General features: G+C 38.9%; 2 protein-coding genes across 6 annotated transcripts; both read left to right on the top strand.

The window, feature by feature from the left end:
* Positions 1–471: 471 nt before the first annotated feature.
* On the top strand, positions 472–7,762 carry LOC112570841 (transmembrane protein 179B-like). Of its 2 annotated transcripts, none has more exons than XM_025249492.1 (5): positions 472–612; positions 5,041–5,204; positions 5,704–5,850; positions 6,367–6,445; positions 6,809–7,762. In XM_025249492.1, the coding sequence occupies exons 1-5, from the start codon at positions 487–489 to the stop codon at positions 7,139–7,141; spliced, it is 849 nt and encodes a 282-aa protein (XP_025105277.1). In that variant the 5' UTR covers positions 472–486; the 3' UTR covers positions 7,142–7,762. The 2 variants fall into 2 exon arrangements, with proteins under 2 accessions (XP_025105277.1, XP_025105278.1); XM_025249493.1 differs by lacking the exon at positions 472–612 and adding an exon at positions 3,557–4,574.
* Positions 7,763–8,439: 677 nt separating this feature from the next.
* On the top strand, positions 8,440–15,741 carry LOC112570839 (probable fumarate hydratase, mitochondrial). Of its 4 annotated transcripts, none has more exons than XM_025249486.1 (9): positions 8,440–8,670; positions 9,196–9,357; positions 10,475–10,585; positions 11,013–11,189; positions 13,559–13,714; positions 13,892–14,003; positions 14,165–14,245; positions 14,530–14,733; positions 15,087–15,741. In XM_025249486.1, exons 1-9 carry the CDS (start codon positions 8,659–8,661, stop codon positions 15,509–15,511), a joined length of 1,440 nt encoding a protein of 479 aa, XP_025105271.1. In that variant the 5' UTR covers positions 8,440–8,658; the 3' UTR covers positions 15,512–15,741. The 4 variants fall into 4 exon arrangements, with proteins under 4 accessions (XP_025105271.1, XP_025105272.1, XP_025105270.1 ...); XM_025249487.1 differs by having other exon boundaries at positions 8,441–8,624; XM_025249485.1 differs by lacking the exon at positions 8,440–8,670 and adding an exon at positions 8,711–9,063.
* Positions 15,742–15,828: the final 87 nt, after the last annotated feature.

Consider the following 15,828-nt stretch of genomic DNA (forward strand, 5'->3'; position numbering starts at 1 on the left):
GTCTGTGATTAACGTGTCTTGTGGAGAAAATCGTGTCTGTGAATTTAATATATGCATTTAAAAAAACAACACTGATATTTACACTTTTCTGACATTCATGTCCTAAAGCATGGCTCATGAGAGTTGCATGGCATCTCGGAGAAAAGACGAAATACCCGGTAAACACCATCCAGAAATGGAGTACTTACACTCTACTCCAAATAACCAGCGTGGCACAAGAAAGCACATCTATTAAAAAGGTGGCATAAAATGCACTCACTTACATTGAAACTATGTTTTTTATTTTTTTTTTTTAAACTGTTAATTTTCTATTTAACTGTTTTCGTCTTTGGTCATTGACTAAAATAAATAAACACAAAGAGGCGAGATATGGGGAGTTTTTTAATTTATAAAAAAACTTGTATGCGAGTGTAGCTTTAACTAAAACATCTACAGCCACAACTGTTGGCTATGATCTATTTGCTCGTGGTGGAAGAACGGTCTACAATGTCGTCAAAGAACATTATGGATGTGGTGTTGACGATAGAAAATGTTCGTCTGTCTTCGGTACTTCTCTCCGCGCTGCTAGCAGTCTCTGGGCTTTTGATAGTCGTTCCGCTGTCACTGACACAGGTAGGTAGCAAAAGCTAAAACAGTGGAGTACAGGATCCTGTAGCGTGCATTTTGAATTCAGCTGCCGGATATGAAATATGGACGCCGCTTTTAAATACGAAGACAAGACCTTGATTTTCCCCACACAATGTCTTATCCTCGCGTCGTAAATACGGCCCCTACTCCTAACCTCCTTAGGGATCACTTCCTCCATGTTAATTAGTAAATGTAGTGATTAGTTTACTTCTGTTCGTTAGCAAACTTAATCATCACTTTCCTTCTGCTAGTACCAAACTTGCCGTTGTTGTAGCTGTCGTTGGTGTGTTGCATGCAGGCAGCTGTCGACGGTCGGTGTCTGTTGTACGCCAACAGCGTGACCTTTGGCCCCCGCTCAGTGTGTGTCTACGTCATGGCAGTGGCTGCCTTGTTCCAGCTTCTCTACTGCATCTGTCGGGCCGGCCTCTCCCTCCTGGTGACATGGGGCCCGGCGAAAACAAAGTAAGCCAGCAGTGCATAAAAAAGCACAATCTGTCTTCTTCGTCTTTAGTGGTATTCTTGGTTGTCGTTGGGGAGATGGACGTCAGCTGATGGCTGGGTTTTATCGACAAAGGTTATCTTGCCAGCGTCAACAACTTATTCTCCTTCGTCTGTTCTTTGTTGTTTCTCCATCTCACACATAAAGCAAGTTGTGTAACTTTTACCACATGGCACAAAATATTATCAGGAGACTGTTCACTGAAGGCACTTAGTATCCTGTCTCACATAAAACATACAATTTGTTTTGCACGTTTCACCACGTGTGAGATGATATCATCAGGAAACTGTGTTCTCTGCAGACTTACCATCCTGTCGCCAAAGTTAAGTTCCTGCTTCCCTGCGCCATTGCTGACGTCCTGGCATCCGTGCTGACGCTGGTCTCTGCTGGCGTCGTGTCTCGAGGCTTCAGTGTCATGTGCTCCAAGATCTTCTATCCAAAACCAGACAGGTTCTTCTTTAATTAAATAATCTTATCGTGATTTTTAAGCATTTATATACTTTTCATAGTTCTGATAGGTCTTTAAAGGAAGGATGAATGATGGTGGACTTAGACGAAGAACGAGCGGTCACCTTTGTCTCAAGTCCAGGTTCCTTTCATTTGATTGATTAATTAGAATATATTTTCATGTGTTCGACAGATGTGGAACGGTGGATATCTACAGTGCTGTGACAGATAGCTACATTACAAATTATTACCTGCTTCTACAGATAATACAAGTCAGTAAACACTTCTATGTTCGAGCCTTTAAAACTTTAAAACTGTGTCGATAGTTTGTAAAAGCCATGTAACATATTTTTTTTAAGTAAATTACTTTTTTTCTTAGGATTATAAAAATTTTCCAGATAACTACAAACATTACAAGACAAAACAGTGAGATTAATGGGTGATAGCTAATATGACCATTAGTGTTGGTAATAGGATTACAGCGCTGATGGAGATGAGCATCACAACAGGTGTTAGCAGACAAGATCAGATGCTGAAAAATGCTTCTGGTGTCGCAAAATTTCAAAAGCCAAACTGTACCCAGCCTTATCACATTGTACTTTTGCTGTTGCTGACATTCAGGCTGAAGTATGGATCAGTCTGGTGTTGTGGCTTGTCCTCATTGTCGTCGACATCCTCAGCCTCGTCCCCTCCGGCCTCATCTCTCACCTGCCCTTCCGCATTCCTTTCCTGGGCTCGCTGAACCGCCGGCTGGGAGTCGAAAGTCCTCGTAAGAACATTAGATAAAGTCCTAGACCCACGTCTGATTCCTGCTTACCTGTCTCAAATTCAAGAACCCATCCACCAAAATTTTCTCCCAATGCGAGCTCCAGCTCTCTGTTGCCTAGGTGGCGGTACGGCTGGGGAGCTTTTATCAAACAAAATAATGCTTTGTAGAACACAAAATAACGAAATCTGGGGCTTGCGGCAAACGTTTTCGCGTGTGTCTCGCATTTTATTTGTTTATGCATATCCTGATTCCTACGCGATACCGAAGATCCGTTCGTTGAAATATTTCCACCATGCAAAGGGTGGTCTGCCCGAAGATTTCCACACATGGCAGAGCAAGGCAGATGGAAGTTTTCGAGAAGGTGATTTGAAGTCATTTTGTTTATCATTTTAGCACTTTTTTACCCTCGGCTAAGAGTTCTTAACAGTGATTTTGTGAGATATAACCGGAAGTGGAAAACTCCCAGTCTTCTTGGGTCATAGTGAAAATTCTTGAAGTAAATATGGATCGCATATCAAATAGATATCACAAATGGGAAATAGTAACCAAAAAATATGGATATTTTCCAGTCATTGTGAACTAAAGCGAAGTCAGCAACGATCACTGTTTTACATGCTTTCTGCTATTGCGTTCTTTATTTCCAGCTAAACTAGAGAAAACTGTAATGCAACAACAGTCTCTTCTGGAAGAGATGAAGAATGATATAAAAGACCTTAAAAGGAGGTTTGCGCGGATGGAGGAACGAAACCAGGAAAAGCAAATGACACTGGGAACACTGCCAGAGGGATTCCAGTTCCCCTTACAATCTGCAGAAGATGTGGAGCGTCTTGAGTGGGATCTGAAGACACACCCAGAAAAAGGACATGCTTGTTATGTGCTTTATTCTGATGTGTTAGTAGGAGTAGTCAAATCTATTTTGATATTCCCTTTAAAGATTTTCATTACATTTTATTGTATTGAACAAATGACATGTCTGCAGTACTAAAAAATAATAAAGGCATTGCTATGGTAACAGTGATTGCAGCTGATAGTAAATTTTCTGTAACCACTTTAGTTTGGTTACAAAGAAAAATATGAAACATCATGATTTTCATTTTTTTATTTTTTTATTTTTTTTTCTTATAATTCTAGTTCTCATTTGATTAAGACAACATGTATTACGATATTGTCCACAGCAAGTTTTAAAAAAGGTTATATGTTCATTTTGTCTTTTTCCAGGAACGCTATTTGGCGATGTGTAGGGTGTTCACATTAAAGCATGTAGTTATAAATTGTTTACAATGTCCGTGAGCGCCATGACCACCAGAGTGTAGCTCTTGTAGGTCACAGTGACAGTTTTCATGTTACATCAGTGGGGCCCAACCTTTTCTCGCTCGAGGACATCATAAAATCTCGTGGGTCAGAACATGGCGGTTTTGCCAGAATCATGATGTTAAAAATGAGATTATGTTTGTGTCCGGTTAAAATAAGTGGGCCGTAGGTTGGGCAGCTCTGTATTACAGTATTTTCACTTGCTAGTGTGTTGGCACTTGAGGTCACTTGCCGCAGCAATCTTAGCTGCAGAGTGTAGAGGGTCAACAACGTGTAGCTGGCTGACCCGGAAGTGTGCGCACAAGTGCTTTGTCCAACACAGGATGACGTATGTCGGCTTACAAGCTGGTAAGATGGTCAGAGCTGTAGTTGCTGTAAAGATGTTTAGTCGTGATGCGCGGAAGTTTGCTGGTTGTTAGAAACACAGGTTTACGATTTACACACTTGGGTGGGACTTCGCCGCCAGAACGAGGCTCGCTTTGCACCAGTGACGTCACGTCCACTTCCTGACAGAGTGAGCTGAGCCATGTCTGACACATTTCACAGGATGAAGCTCGCTAACCGCAGCCTAGTCTAAGCTGCCGATGCTGGGAACTGACCTCGGTACTTGGAACTAGAAATTAAACCTTTGATGTGGAAACCCTCTGCAAGAAGCGAAATGAAGTGAACATGGAGGCCACTTGCATAGGATACATAGCAGGATTTCAGCTGGTAGTGGAAACATTGTTGGTTATTTAAATCTTAATATGATGTGATTTTACTTGCTTGTCATCTGTCGTGAGCGTGTGGCCTACTACAATGCCGCCAGCGGCCATGGTGAATCTGGTGACAGAGAAAAATGCTCGTCTGACCACAGCGCTTCTCGCGGCGCTGCTTGCAGCCTTTGGATTTTTCATCGTGATCCCGCTGTCAGTCACACAGGTATGCAATGAATGCGGCTACACCTGTAGGTTAGGGCACTCACAGGTTGGGAAGTTTCGCCCTTGTCCTATGCATGGAGCCCAAAGAGAGAAATTTTATTTCTCACTCTCTAGGAACGGATTCTAGAATTATAAAGTTACTTGGTGTTAAAAAATTTTTTAGTTAAGTTCATTAAGTCGAACGGTATATTGAATGTTATTTACTAAAATTGCACAAGGTATTTACAAGCTATTTTACACTAAAGTTACATTCAATATATCTGTGTCTTAAATTGCTGTATTATATATCAATATCAAGTCAATATTGTATGGTATGTATATAGTTGTGTATAGTATAGTTAGACCTAATTTTAATAATAGCTCTCAACCATAAACTACATTTATCCGGCATCTCCAGATTTCCGTGGATGCCGGTTAGAGTCCACTGTATTCGGTTGTCGTAACTGTCGTTGGTGTGTTGCATGCAGGCAGCTGTCGGCGGTCGGTGTCTGTTGTACGCTGACAGCGTGACCTTTGGCCCCCGCTCAGTGTGTGCCTACGTCGTGGCAGTGGCTGCCATGTTCCAGCTTCTCTACTGCATCTGTCGGGCCGGCCTCGCCCTCCTGATGACATGGGGCCCGGCGAAAACTAAGTAAGTCAACAACTCATCAACAAACTAGGTCAATACTGCATAAACAAGAGGAGACAGTTTGAAAGACATGAATCACTTCGCTAGAAATCATGGAAACTACTTAGTCTACTTTCCTACTAACATCCTCTTCTTTTATCTAAAAGTTTATTCATACAAGTCTAGGGCTTTTTAAACATATAAAAATCAACAAAAACGCACAGTGCAAAACGTAATTGAGAAAATACGCATTATAATAAAGAAATAGAGAAATAAATTTGTAAAAAAAGTGTCACCTATGCAATAGCAATATTACAATGTCAAGATTTAACAAACAGAAAATTAATTCGTGGTTTTCCATTACAACTGCGCATTAATTTATTTACATGTATCTCTGTTTTGAGAATGAAACATAAAGTACAACATTTGTGTTCACTGCAGAATTAGCATCCTGTCTCATATACAATTTGTTACATTTCACCACGTTTGAGATAATATCATCAGGAAACTGTGTTCTCTGCAGACTTACCATCCTGTCGCCAGTTAAGTTCCTGCTTCCCTGCGCCATTGCTGACGTGTTGGCGTCCGTGCTGACGCTGGTCTCTGCTGGCGTCGTGTCTCGAGGCTTCAGTGTCATGTGCTCCAAGATCTTCTATCCAAAATCAGACAGGTATTCCTTCTGATTACTCTAAGAGTTCTTACAAGGTAGCACACAACATACGTACAATCATTGCCTATTTTATTCATATTTATTTTTCAAAGTGTGACCGACACAGACTGGCGGGTCCTCAAACGACGGACGACTCTCAGCGCACTTAAGAGAGCAGGAAGCATGTTGTTATGCAACAGTAGAAGAATAACGAGTCATATGACTCACCATGCTAAGTGTATTTTACCATCTAACGAGTATATACAGCTATACAAACTGCGATGAAAGATGTTTAAATACCAGGACGAATCTCTTTTAGACAAATTTTTATATACATTTCGTTAATTTTTTATTTTTACAAAATGCAAACTACCAGCTTTTTATTTGGAAGAAGGTCTAAACACTTATTAGCTGTACATGATCAGTTTTGTTTCTGACGAAATAAGAGAAGTTGCAGAGAGGAGGTGTCTGCTTCATATAGTCCCTCAGCAAAGTGAACTGTTTTCAATCAGAACAATCTTCTGCATTTTGTGACAGATGTGGAACGGCAGATATCTACAGTGCTGTGACAGACAGCTATGTTACAAATTATTATGTACGCCTTCAGGTAACAGAGGTGAGTATTTTAAAGTGACATTTAAAGTGTATATGAAGTTTAGATCGTTAACTGCTTTAACGTGCAAGGTAAAATATCCCTCTTGGCATTTCAAAAATCATATAGTTTCAAACGTAGAATGAAATTTGATTTTTAAAAATGACAAATGACAAAAATGACAAACAGTCTGATTACGCTGACTTCAGTCTACTGATGGATTCTCACTTGCGATCTCTCTTTTTCTTCTCTCCATCCCACACATACACACATACCACCACCACTATCAGCAACAACAACAAAATCATCGTCGTCGTCAACAACAAAATAAAAGCCAAACAGTACCCATCGTTATCACATTGTGCTTCTGCTGTTGCTGACTTTCAGGCTGGCGTGTGGATCAGCCTGGTGCTGTGGCTTCTCCTCATTGTCGTCGACATCCTCAGCCTCTCCTTGTCCGGCCTTTTCTCTCGCCTGCCCTTCCCTCTCTCTCGTCTGGACTCGCTGAACCGCCGGCTGGATGTCGGCACCCGTCACCAGGACAACAAAGCTGACAATACAAATCTTCCTCGTCCCTCACCTGATTTCCTGACTCAAATGGCTGCGAGGACACCACCTCCCAAACGTCCTGTCCCTCCCAAACCGCCGTGTGTTGCTCAGCCGTTAATGACGTCAGGTGGGGAGCCCGGGCCCGCAGACGAGGACTCCAGCTTTTCATAGACTATTGTGGCTACCCTCCAGAACATATGTCTCCACGGTCTACAGATGTATGTCCCTAAAAGGGTCTTCGAGCCATCCAGACTGACATACAGCTGCTGTGTCATAAAAAAATCTTCCTTCCGATTGTACTGCAACCTCTGATCCACTTTGTTTCAGCACTAATGCGGCATCGACCTCATTATAATTGTATGTCTAAATGTTTTATGTCTAGGAAAGAATGTATCATTGTCTTGTTTTAGTCTTGCTGCCGTCTGTCGGGAAAATTTTGATTCCAATGAAATTCCACCAAGAATGACAAGTGTCGTATCTCTAAACAGAAAGAAAAAAAATAATAATCAGACAATATCATTAAATCATAATGTCCTGATCGCAATCAAAAATTCACTTTAAAACTGATTAACAAAGAAAGCTAAGGAGAAACAGTTCTTCGCAGCACTGTGTGTATGCTCGCGCGTGCACTAGCATGTGTGTATGACCACAACCTATGAACATTTGCTGAAGCTTTTTATCCACAACTAGTGAATATATAGGATGATGTGCATTTAACTTGCATAAAGATTTCAAACCATAAATCTTTTTAAATACTTCCCAACCCCAAGATCTCCTGCAAAATGAGTAAATAACCACCACTTTTGTTCACTTTTCCTTCAACTCTCTTTTGATGTCATTCTTTATTGTTTTATAATAACTTATTATGGCGAAGACAAGATTTTAAAAAAAAATGTTTTTTTCTTATTCGACCATATTGGTAAATAAAGAATTGTCATTTTAAATGTCATTGTCTCTTTTTTCTCCTTTCTCTGCGATTTCTGCCTCGATCATCTTCTACCTTTCCTTTCATCGATGAGTTCCCTTTTCTCGTTTCCTCATCCTCATCCACCCCAGTCATATTCCCCGATCCCCATCACACCCTATTCTTCTCTGTATTAAATCAGTTGTAAGTTTTTAATAATTGATGTGTCTGAAGCTCTTAAAGGATACTGGCTTATGGTAAGTAAAAGGAATATTTACTTTTTTGCCGTCAAAAATAATGTAATAATACATAGTAATAGTACACTATATCATTGCTATGAAATATAGATTTTTGTAGTACGCAACTCTTCAACTTAAAATATCCGCAAAATTAAAAGAGAGAGAGAGGACCAGGATTCAGTGCATACAGATAATAAAATGACACATAAAATAACGTCTACATTCACAGCGAAAGAGTAAAGTAAATCCGTTTAAGAATCCGTTCAAGATAGATATCTATACTTTCGAGCAGACGATTTTCGAACGTCTTGGGGAAAATAGCTTCCCCTGAACAAATCTTTTGCCATGAAGGCTCGAAGAGATCCGAAAGATGTCATGTAGAACATTTTTATTTTTATCGCGTGTCAGGAGAGGCGTGTAACACAGAATATAGAGAGGTGTCGTCATTGACCATACTGCCACACGAAACGACCCGAACATCATTAAACAACCTAAATAGAAATTTGATATGGTGAGCTTCTGACCTATTTCGAAGTCGCGTAATCATGTCGGGAGAGGTACTGTACAGTGTTCATACTTATAGCGCTAACTTTTTAAATGTTCACGTTTCATGTAAAATGATGAGTAGTTAAAGAGGGCATAGTTTACGCGAACAGAGTATAAAACATTTATTTCTTTTTTTATGGCTGTAGATAACAGTCCTTGAATGGCATTTGTCTTGAGGATTGCGGGTGCCTAGTTTAAGGCAAAGGGAGTGTCAAAGGTCGCATGTTTAACCAACTTTACGCTTGTTGCGTGGAGTCTAAACTGTGTCGCGTATGTTTGGTACAGTCATTGTACAAAGCCAGTAAGTTAACAAGTGATATTTGGTACAAGTGTATAACTCGGGTGGCATGCTACACGCCATGTTAAGCCGCTTGGATAGAGGTATCGGGAGTAAAGCCCGGCAGGTAAGGTTCATTGCATTGTACAACCAGAGCAACACATTTGTTCTTAATATTTCTGTTTCAGCATAGTTTATATATATCTTCAGATATGGAGATTTTAAATTTCAAACTTTTTAAAAACATTTTGTGTTGCAGCCTTTCTCAGAAGGTGCCGCCAAGATCTTTGATAAAGATCAGTACCGCCTAGAGGCAGATGCCTTTGGTGATATCCCAGTGCCCAAGGACAAATACTATGGTGCAAACACCGCACGGTCCATCATCAACTTTGCTATTGGTGATGAAACTGAACGCATGCCTGTAGGTTGTTGGCATTTAGACACTTTTTTCACTTATGCAGTCTAGCCTTGTGTGTGCATGTATGCATTTGTATACATGCATGTTAACGATCTGATAACACTTCATTATTCCTCATTTCATCCAGCTTTTTTTGCTATTTATTTATTGTTTATTTATAATGTTACACAGCTGTAACAGGATTGTCTGTGTATATTACAACTCTTCTTGTATTAGTATAATCCAAAATCATGTGATTGTTCTAACTCACTCACACCAGTAATGAACTGAGTGTATCATAATTTTTTTGTTTTAACTTTTAAGAAAGACATTTTCTGGTAGATAAGTAGCTATGATACAAAAGGGCTATTCCATGCATTGCATATCATTATCCATATTGCTACTTATGAGTCTCACAAGTGAGCAATGCAAAATCTGAAACTACGTGGTGAAAGTATCCAGTATAAAATAAGACACTATATGAAACCATTTGTGCATGAGCCTGTTGTACAGTTTTCCATTTAAAGTTTTGATTCGTGACAGTTCAAAGGTCACTTTACCCATTGCACATTAGTTGAGTCATCCTACAATTAAACATTGTGCCAAATTTTTCCATTAATATGAAGGTCTTCCAACACTGCTTAACAAAAGTGACTAGCTTGCAATTAGTAGTTTTCTTATCAAAGCCCATTGATGTCATTATCCTGCATGGGGATGCAAGAAATGTATCTTTTTGATGGGTACCAGTTATTTATTAATGTAATTTTTTGTGCTGTAAGGGTTTAATAATATATCCTCTATCTGTAATTGTTTTAGCATTTTTAATATATGATTAAAATGCATAAGACGTTTCAGTCACCATACATGTCCCTGTTGTACTTGCATATTCATTTCAAGCAATTGGTGAGTTGAAAAAGAAAACACAACTCTGAATAAGTTATTACTTTTTTAACTGTCTCCCAGCAAGAACTATGACATACTGATACAGAATCATGCACTGTAACAGTGATTTAAATTTTCTATCACATCTCCTGATGAATGAACTCAAATTGTTAAAAACTGTTTTATTCAGAAGTGTATTGATATAATATTGATGCAACAATTCTTCATATTGAACATTGGCATTTTAAAATGTTTTCAGATTCCAGTGATACGAGCCTTCGGAATTCTCAAGCTCTGTGCAGCTGAGGTTAACAAAGAGTTTGGTCTTGATGACAGAATTGCCAATGCCATTATACAGGCATCAAAAGAGGTGGTTACCATAAAAAAATAACAGAAACTCAGAATGATTTTTTTTGTGGCGGGGGTGGGGGGGGGGATTTCAAATTTTGTTTTTTCCTTTACTTTTAATGCTTTACTATAAACTTATCACAGATGACATACATTTCCAGTTTTGTTTTTACATGTCCACTCTATTTTGAGCAAGATTTTAAATAATTTCTTCAACATCTGCAGTGCAGCATTTATGAGGGGGAAATTTACCGACTGAGGTGTGATTGGTGAGAGAGTGGTCAAAGATCTGTTTCTGCTGGTGAAACCCCAATTTTAAAATTGTATGTGTGGAAGGTATTGAAGCTTGGAATCACTGGTCAAAGTAGGCAGGAGGATAGGAAGGTTAAGAGCCCTCTGAAGCCCTTGGCATCTGAAGACACATTTATAGGTGTTTATTTTGTCATCAGGTAATTTCAGGAGATCTGGATTCACACTTTCCATTGTCCACCTGGCAGACAGGATCAGGCACACAGACGAACATGAATGTGAATGAGGTCATCAGCAATAGGGCCATTTCTATTCTGGGTGGAATCATTGGTTCCAAGAAACCAGTTCACCCAAATGACCATGTGAACATGAGTCAGGTGGGTGTATTAAATGATGCTTCACTAATTTCTGGGTGTGTGTCTTTTAATTTGTTAGTCAACATCATTTGAGCCCAAAAGAGGAGTGCACTAGTTTTCTATCTTTGTTGTGCATTACTTTTTCTGAGAAAAACTTGGTATCATAAATGCTTTACTCGAAAATAGTAGATGTCATAATTATATAAATGTCAAATATGTGCTAAATGTTGGATTATTTTTTTCAAAAAGGAGGTTAGGGTTAAAATTAATCTTAAAGCATCAGTCTTGCATCTACAACACGTCTTTTGTCACAATGATCTGCTATATTCCTCTTACAATGAAAATCATTAAGCATTGAAAAAAAATGTAACAGTGAAGAGTGTTTTGACAGAAGCAGAAAATTAATATATTGAAGAATCTTATTGATAATCAATGGCTGATAGACCGAAAAAAAAGTCATTTGAATGGATTTGTCAATATCGTTAGGTGAAGCTGGAACCTAGGCCAACAGGCAAGACAGGCATGTATTAATAATTCCAAAGAAATTCAAAAACTCTTTGTATCCTATTTTCCTCACCACTATGTTCCCCTTCTCCTTTTTTTTTTTTAAATTACAGCACTTTTGAACACCAGCTTTTCCTTCAACCCAAGGACCTTCTTCCCCCTCACCCCAACTGCTGGAGTCTCCAGCTGTCACCAGTGAAGTCTTTAGGCTCATATATACAAGAAAAGAGAAATTTTTCTGAAACAGCTCTGTTTTTCCTGTCTGCTATGTGGCCTACACTGAAAACTCTCCCCAAATGGTTCGGCAAACCTGTTTGGCTTTTACATGCAGCCTGTTTGCCTTTTAAAAACTTGTTCTAAAATTTCACGTGGGTTTTCAGTTTTTCAAAGTAGCTTTCATGGCCACTCGCCAACTTGACTGAACATCAAATCATTCACTTAAATGAAGTGTTTATAAATTTATCATGTATTGTGGGTCTCATCAACTTTTTTCCTTCTTGCAAAAGACTTCTTAGGAGAAACAATCTTCAGATGCGTTCAGCAGAAAATATCTTTTTAATGGATGTACAGTTTGCTGTATCTGAGGCAGTATCCTGACACCATAAAGTTGTGAAACAAGCACAAAATTAAGAAAAAATCATACACTCATCAGTATATTGTGCCAATGCTGGAGATAACAGCGGTTGAAGCCTGTGTGGTGTAGTCATTGTGTTGACTAGTTTCCCAAAACAGGTGGTTGGTGCAGTTGGTGTAGTTTTGGGGTTTTTTTTTCTAAACAGCTGTAACTTAACTTGGCCTAGAATTCTTCACCATGATTCACCAATGAATTTGCAATCATTCAAAAATATTTGTTCAGCCAGCAATCTAATTAGATATAACTGCTGAAAGGACAGATTTTACTTGTCTTGCAATGATTTTATTGCTAGAACAGTGCAGTCGGTACTAGATTTACACTATAAATTAATCACTCCTTAGTCTACGAGTACAACCATAGCAGATCAATCAAAAACCCATGCTATGGAGGACCATTATAAGTGTTGAAAACAAATATGCACCAGGTATTTGTTTTGTTTAATTCCTTTGAAATTATATATATACACAAACATGAGCAGTTCAGCACCCATGCTACTGTCATGCACAGAGTTACCCATGCAGCTTACTTGACCGTGGGCAGGGTGATTAGCAATCCTAAAAACTGGTTTGTGAAACAGTCAACAAGCAGGCTTGGCAAACTGCTGTTTTTGGAAAAACAGGTTTGCAAAACCATTTTTGGTTTGTTGTATGTCTGAACCTTTTGTTCTCAGCACACTTCCATCATCTCAGTAGGTAGAACTTCAGTGCTTCAGTAGCTCAGCACCTTCTTTTCACCCCCTAAAGCTCCTGACATATTTCCTCCATGGCCTAATACATTACATCTCTCAATTTCTATAGCTTTTATTTTCATGCTACAGATTTTTAGCAAACTCGCTGACTGCTCATGACAGGAAGTAGTTAAAAGGATTTTCCTGACTCAGGGATGTGACCCAATATGAATTCACACTTTTGGGGAATATGTGCTTCCTGTGTTTGGGTAGCATTTTTTAAAAAACATTTTTAAAGCTGGGGAGGCTGTAATTTAAATTCAAGAGAAAATTTGTATGATACCAAATCAGAAAAAGGAAAAAAATCCATAGGAGTTACACAAAATTCCTAGAACTTGCATGTCATGACATTGCCAGAATATTAACATTTTTTTGCTTAGTAATTTTTCATTGTTTTGGTGATTGTTTCAAAGTGACAATATGTGGAAACTAATTCAGCCAAATTTGTAAGTTATTTCTGATTAAATCTCTTTAGTTTGGCTGTTTTAATAAACTGGAAATCATTAATTTTTTTTTTTTTTACAGAGTTCAAATGACACATTTCCAACAGCTATGCATATAGCAGTGGCTCAGGAGATTGAAAACTTATTAAAACCAAGCTTAAATGCATTATGCAGTGCATTACGTACCAAGGTGGAGGCCTTCAAAGACATTATCAAAATTGGTCGAACACATTTGCAGGTAAGCAATCATCAGTGGTGCAGATTTTCTATTCAGAACTACCTGGGTCAGGGTGTAACCATATTGTTGGTGTATCAAGTACAGCATCACTTACTTGAGGATGACTATACCATGTGGAGGGAGATATTCTGAGTGCTGTGCAGAAAATCTAATGCATTTGTTTATTGTTATTTACAGGATGCTGTGCCTCTTACATTAGGGCAGGAGTTTGGTGCTTACTTGCATCAAGTACAAACAGGCATAGAAAGAATAGATGCCACCATGTCTCACCTGTATGAGCTTGCAGCTGGTATACTGGCTTTTTTTTTCTTTATGGGAAAAAATTTGGGAAGTAAACTGTAAATGTAACTTTCTGAAAAAACATAATGAACCTATATCACAGTATTAGAGAATTAGTAATTATGTAAAAATTATGTAAATTTCTTAAATGTACAGTTCTTTTAATAACAGGTGGAACAGCTGTGGGGACTGGTTTGAATACTAGAGTTGGGTTTGCTGAAAAGGTTGCACAACGAATTGCTGATTATACAGGTGAGTGATAACAATTTGATGAAGTGAGTAATTCAGCACCTCTTTATCTGTCTAAACTTTGACATTCCTACACATGCACTTCATGTTATTCTTCCATTTGTTAGACACTGTAACCATCCGAAATAATGAGGCTTTAGATTTCTGATAATACTCAAACTTTCCCCTCTTAAAATGAATAAAACATTTGATTTTTTTAAGTGGTGTTGAGGATGTTAGCAGCTTTATAAATTAAACAATGTTTCATCAGGATGACAACAACTGACTATTGACTCATCTATGTACAGGTCTGCCATTTGTCACAGCCAGGAATAAGTTTGAAGCTCTGGCATGTCATGACACAATGGTTGAAGTTCATGGTGCACTTAATACTCTGGCATGTAGCCTGATGAAGATTGCAAATGACATACGATTGCTAGGTTCCGGGCCAAGATGTGGCTTGGCAGAAATCTCTTTGCCAGAGAATGAAGCTGGCAGCTCTATAATGCCAGGTAAGTGACCAAAATCATGTTTGTATCATTCTTCATGCTTTTAATTTAAATTCCTTCCTCTCCTCACTATGTTGCATGGTGATATGTTGCAACAAGTAAAGCTCCCAGAAAGTATAAACCATAGACGTCAGTGCCAAAATACTCTGGCAATACACTGCAGAAATACCATTTAATAAATAACAGTAACTGGTTTTGTAAAGCACATTTCTCCATGTGGACATGAGCTCAATGCACTGCACAAATATCTGCTTACAGCAGCGGATAATTGACAATGGTCACATGCATTTGTAATGGATAGCTGTGTATTAACCAGCAGAACTGCATTAATGCACGACTTTCTACTTTCTGCTCAGGCAAAGTCAATCCCACACAGTGTGAAGCCTTAACCATGGTTGCTGCTCAGGTGATGGGTAACCATGTTGCTGTGTCTGTGGGAGCGAGTAATGGACATTTTGAGCTGAACGTCTTTAAGCCCATGATCGTCCGGAATGTACTTCAGTCCACGCGTCTTCTTGCTGATGCTGTGATCTCTTTTACCCGATACTGTGTGGAAGGAATTGAAGCTAATCACGATAACATCTCTGCACTTTTAAAGCAGTCATTGATGCTTGTTACGGCACTGAATCCTTACATAGGCTATGACAATGCAGCAAAGCTAGCTACTACAGCCCACAAAGAAGGGTTAACTCTCAAAGAGGCTGCTGTAAGGTTAAATCTTTTAACCGAGGAGAATTTTGACCATTGGGTAAAGCCTGAGGATATGCTGGGACCAAAATAACTATGAATGCTGTTATAACCCCACACATACACACACGCTTTTTTTAAAAATTGTCATCTGTGGTTGTCATGGCAGCTTCCTATGTTATGGTTATATTAAAACTGCTGAAAATATTCATTGTGACTGATTTCCTATCTTAAAATCTGAGGATTTCTGAGCGCATGGGTTAAATAAAAAAAACCAAACAAATGAATACTTTACGTACATAATAAACAAATTTAGAAAGCAAAGGGTATCTGAAAGAATGGCCGTTGTGGAATATGTCCTTTTGACATGTGGATGGAGGCGGGGAGAAAACTTTGTAACCTGGGCAAGCT

Source organism: Pomacea canaliculata, linkage group LG8 (genome assembly GCF_003073045.1).
Source record: "Pomacea canaliculata isolate SZHN2017 linkage group LG8, ASM307304v1, whole genome shotgun sequence".
In the NCBI taxonomy this organism is placed as follows: Eukaryota; Metazoa; Mollusca; class Gastropoda; order Architaenioglossa; family Ampullariidae; genus Pomacea; species Pomacea canaliculata.

Bases quoted from the DNA above. Each gene is read 5' to 3' on its own strand.
- LOC112570839 (XM_025249485.1), top strand. From the start codon at position 9,007: ATGCTACACGCCATGTTAAGCCGCTTGGATAGAGGTATCGGGAGTAAA. The intron at 10,586-11,012 runs GTGGTTACCATA...TTTTGTCATCAG, and splicing joins TTATACAGGCATCAAAAGAG to GTAATTTCAGGAGATCTGGA. The intron at 14,734-15,086 runs GTAAGTGACCAA...CTTTCTGCTCAG, and splicing joins TGGCAGCTCTATAATGCCAG to GCAAAGTCAATCCCACACAG.
- LOC112570841 (XM_025249492.1), top strand. From the start codon at position 487: ATGTCGTCAAAGAACATTATGGATGTGGTGTTGACGATAGAAAATGTT. The intron at 5,205-5,703 runs GTAAGTCAACAA...TGTTCTCTGCAG, and splicing joins TGGGGCCCGGCGAAAACTAA to ACTTACCATCCTGTCGCCAG. The intron at 5,851-6,366 runs GTATTCCTTCTG...ATTTTGTGACAG, and splicing joins TTCTATCCAAAATCAGACAG to ATGTGGAACGGCAGATATCT.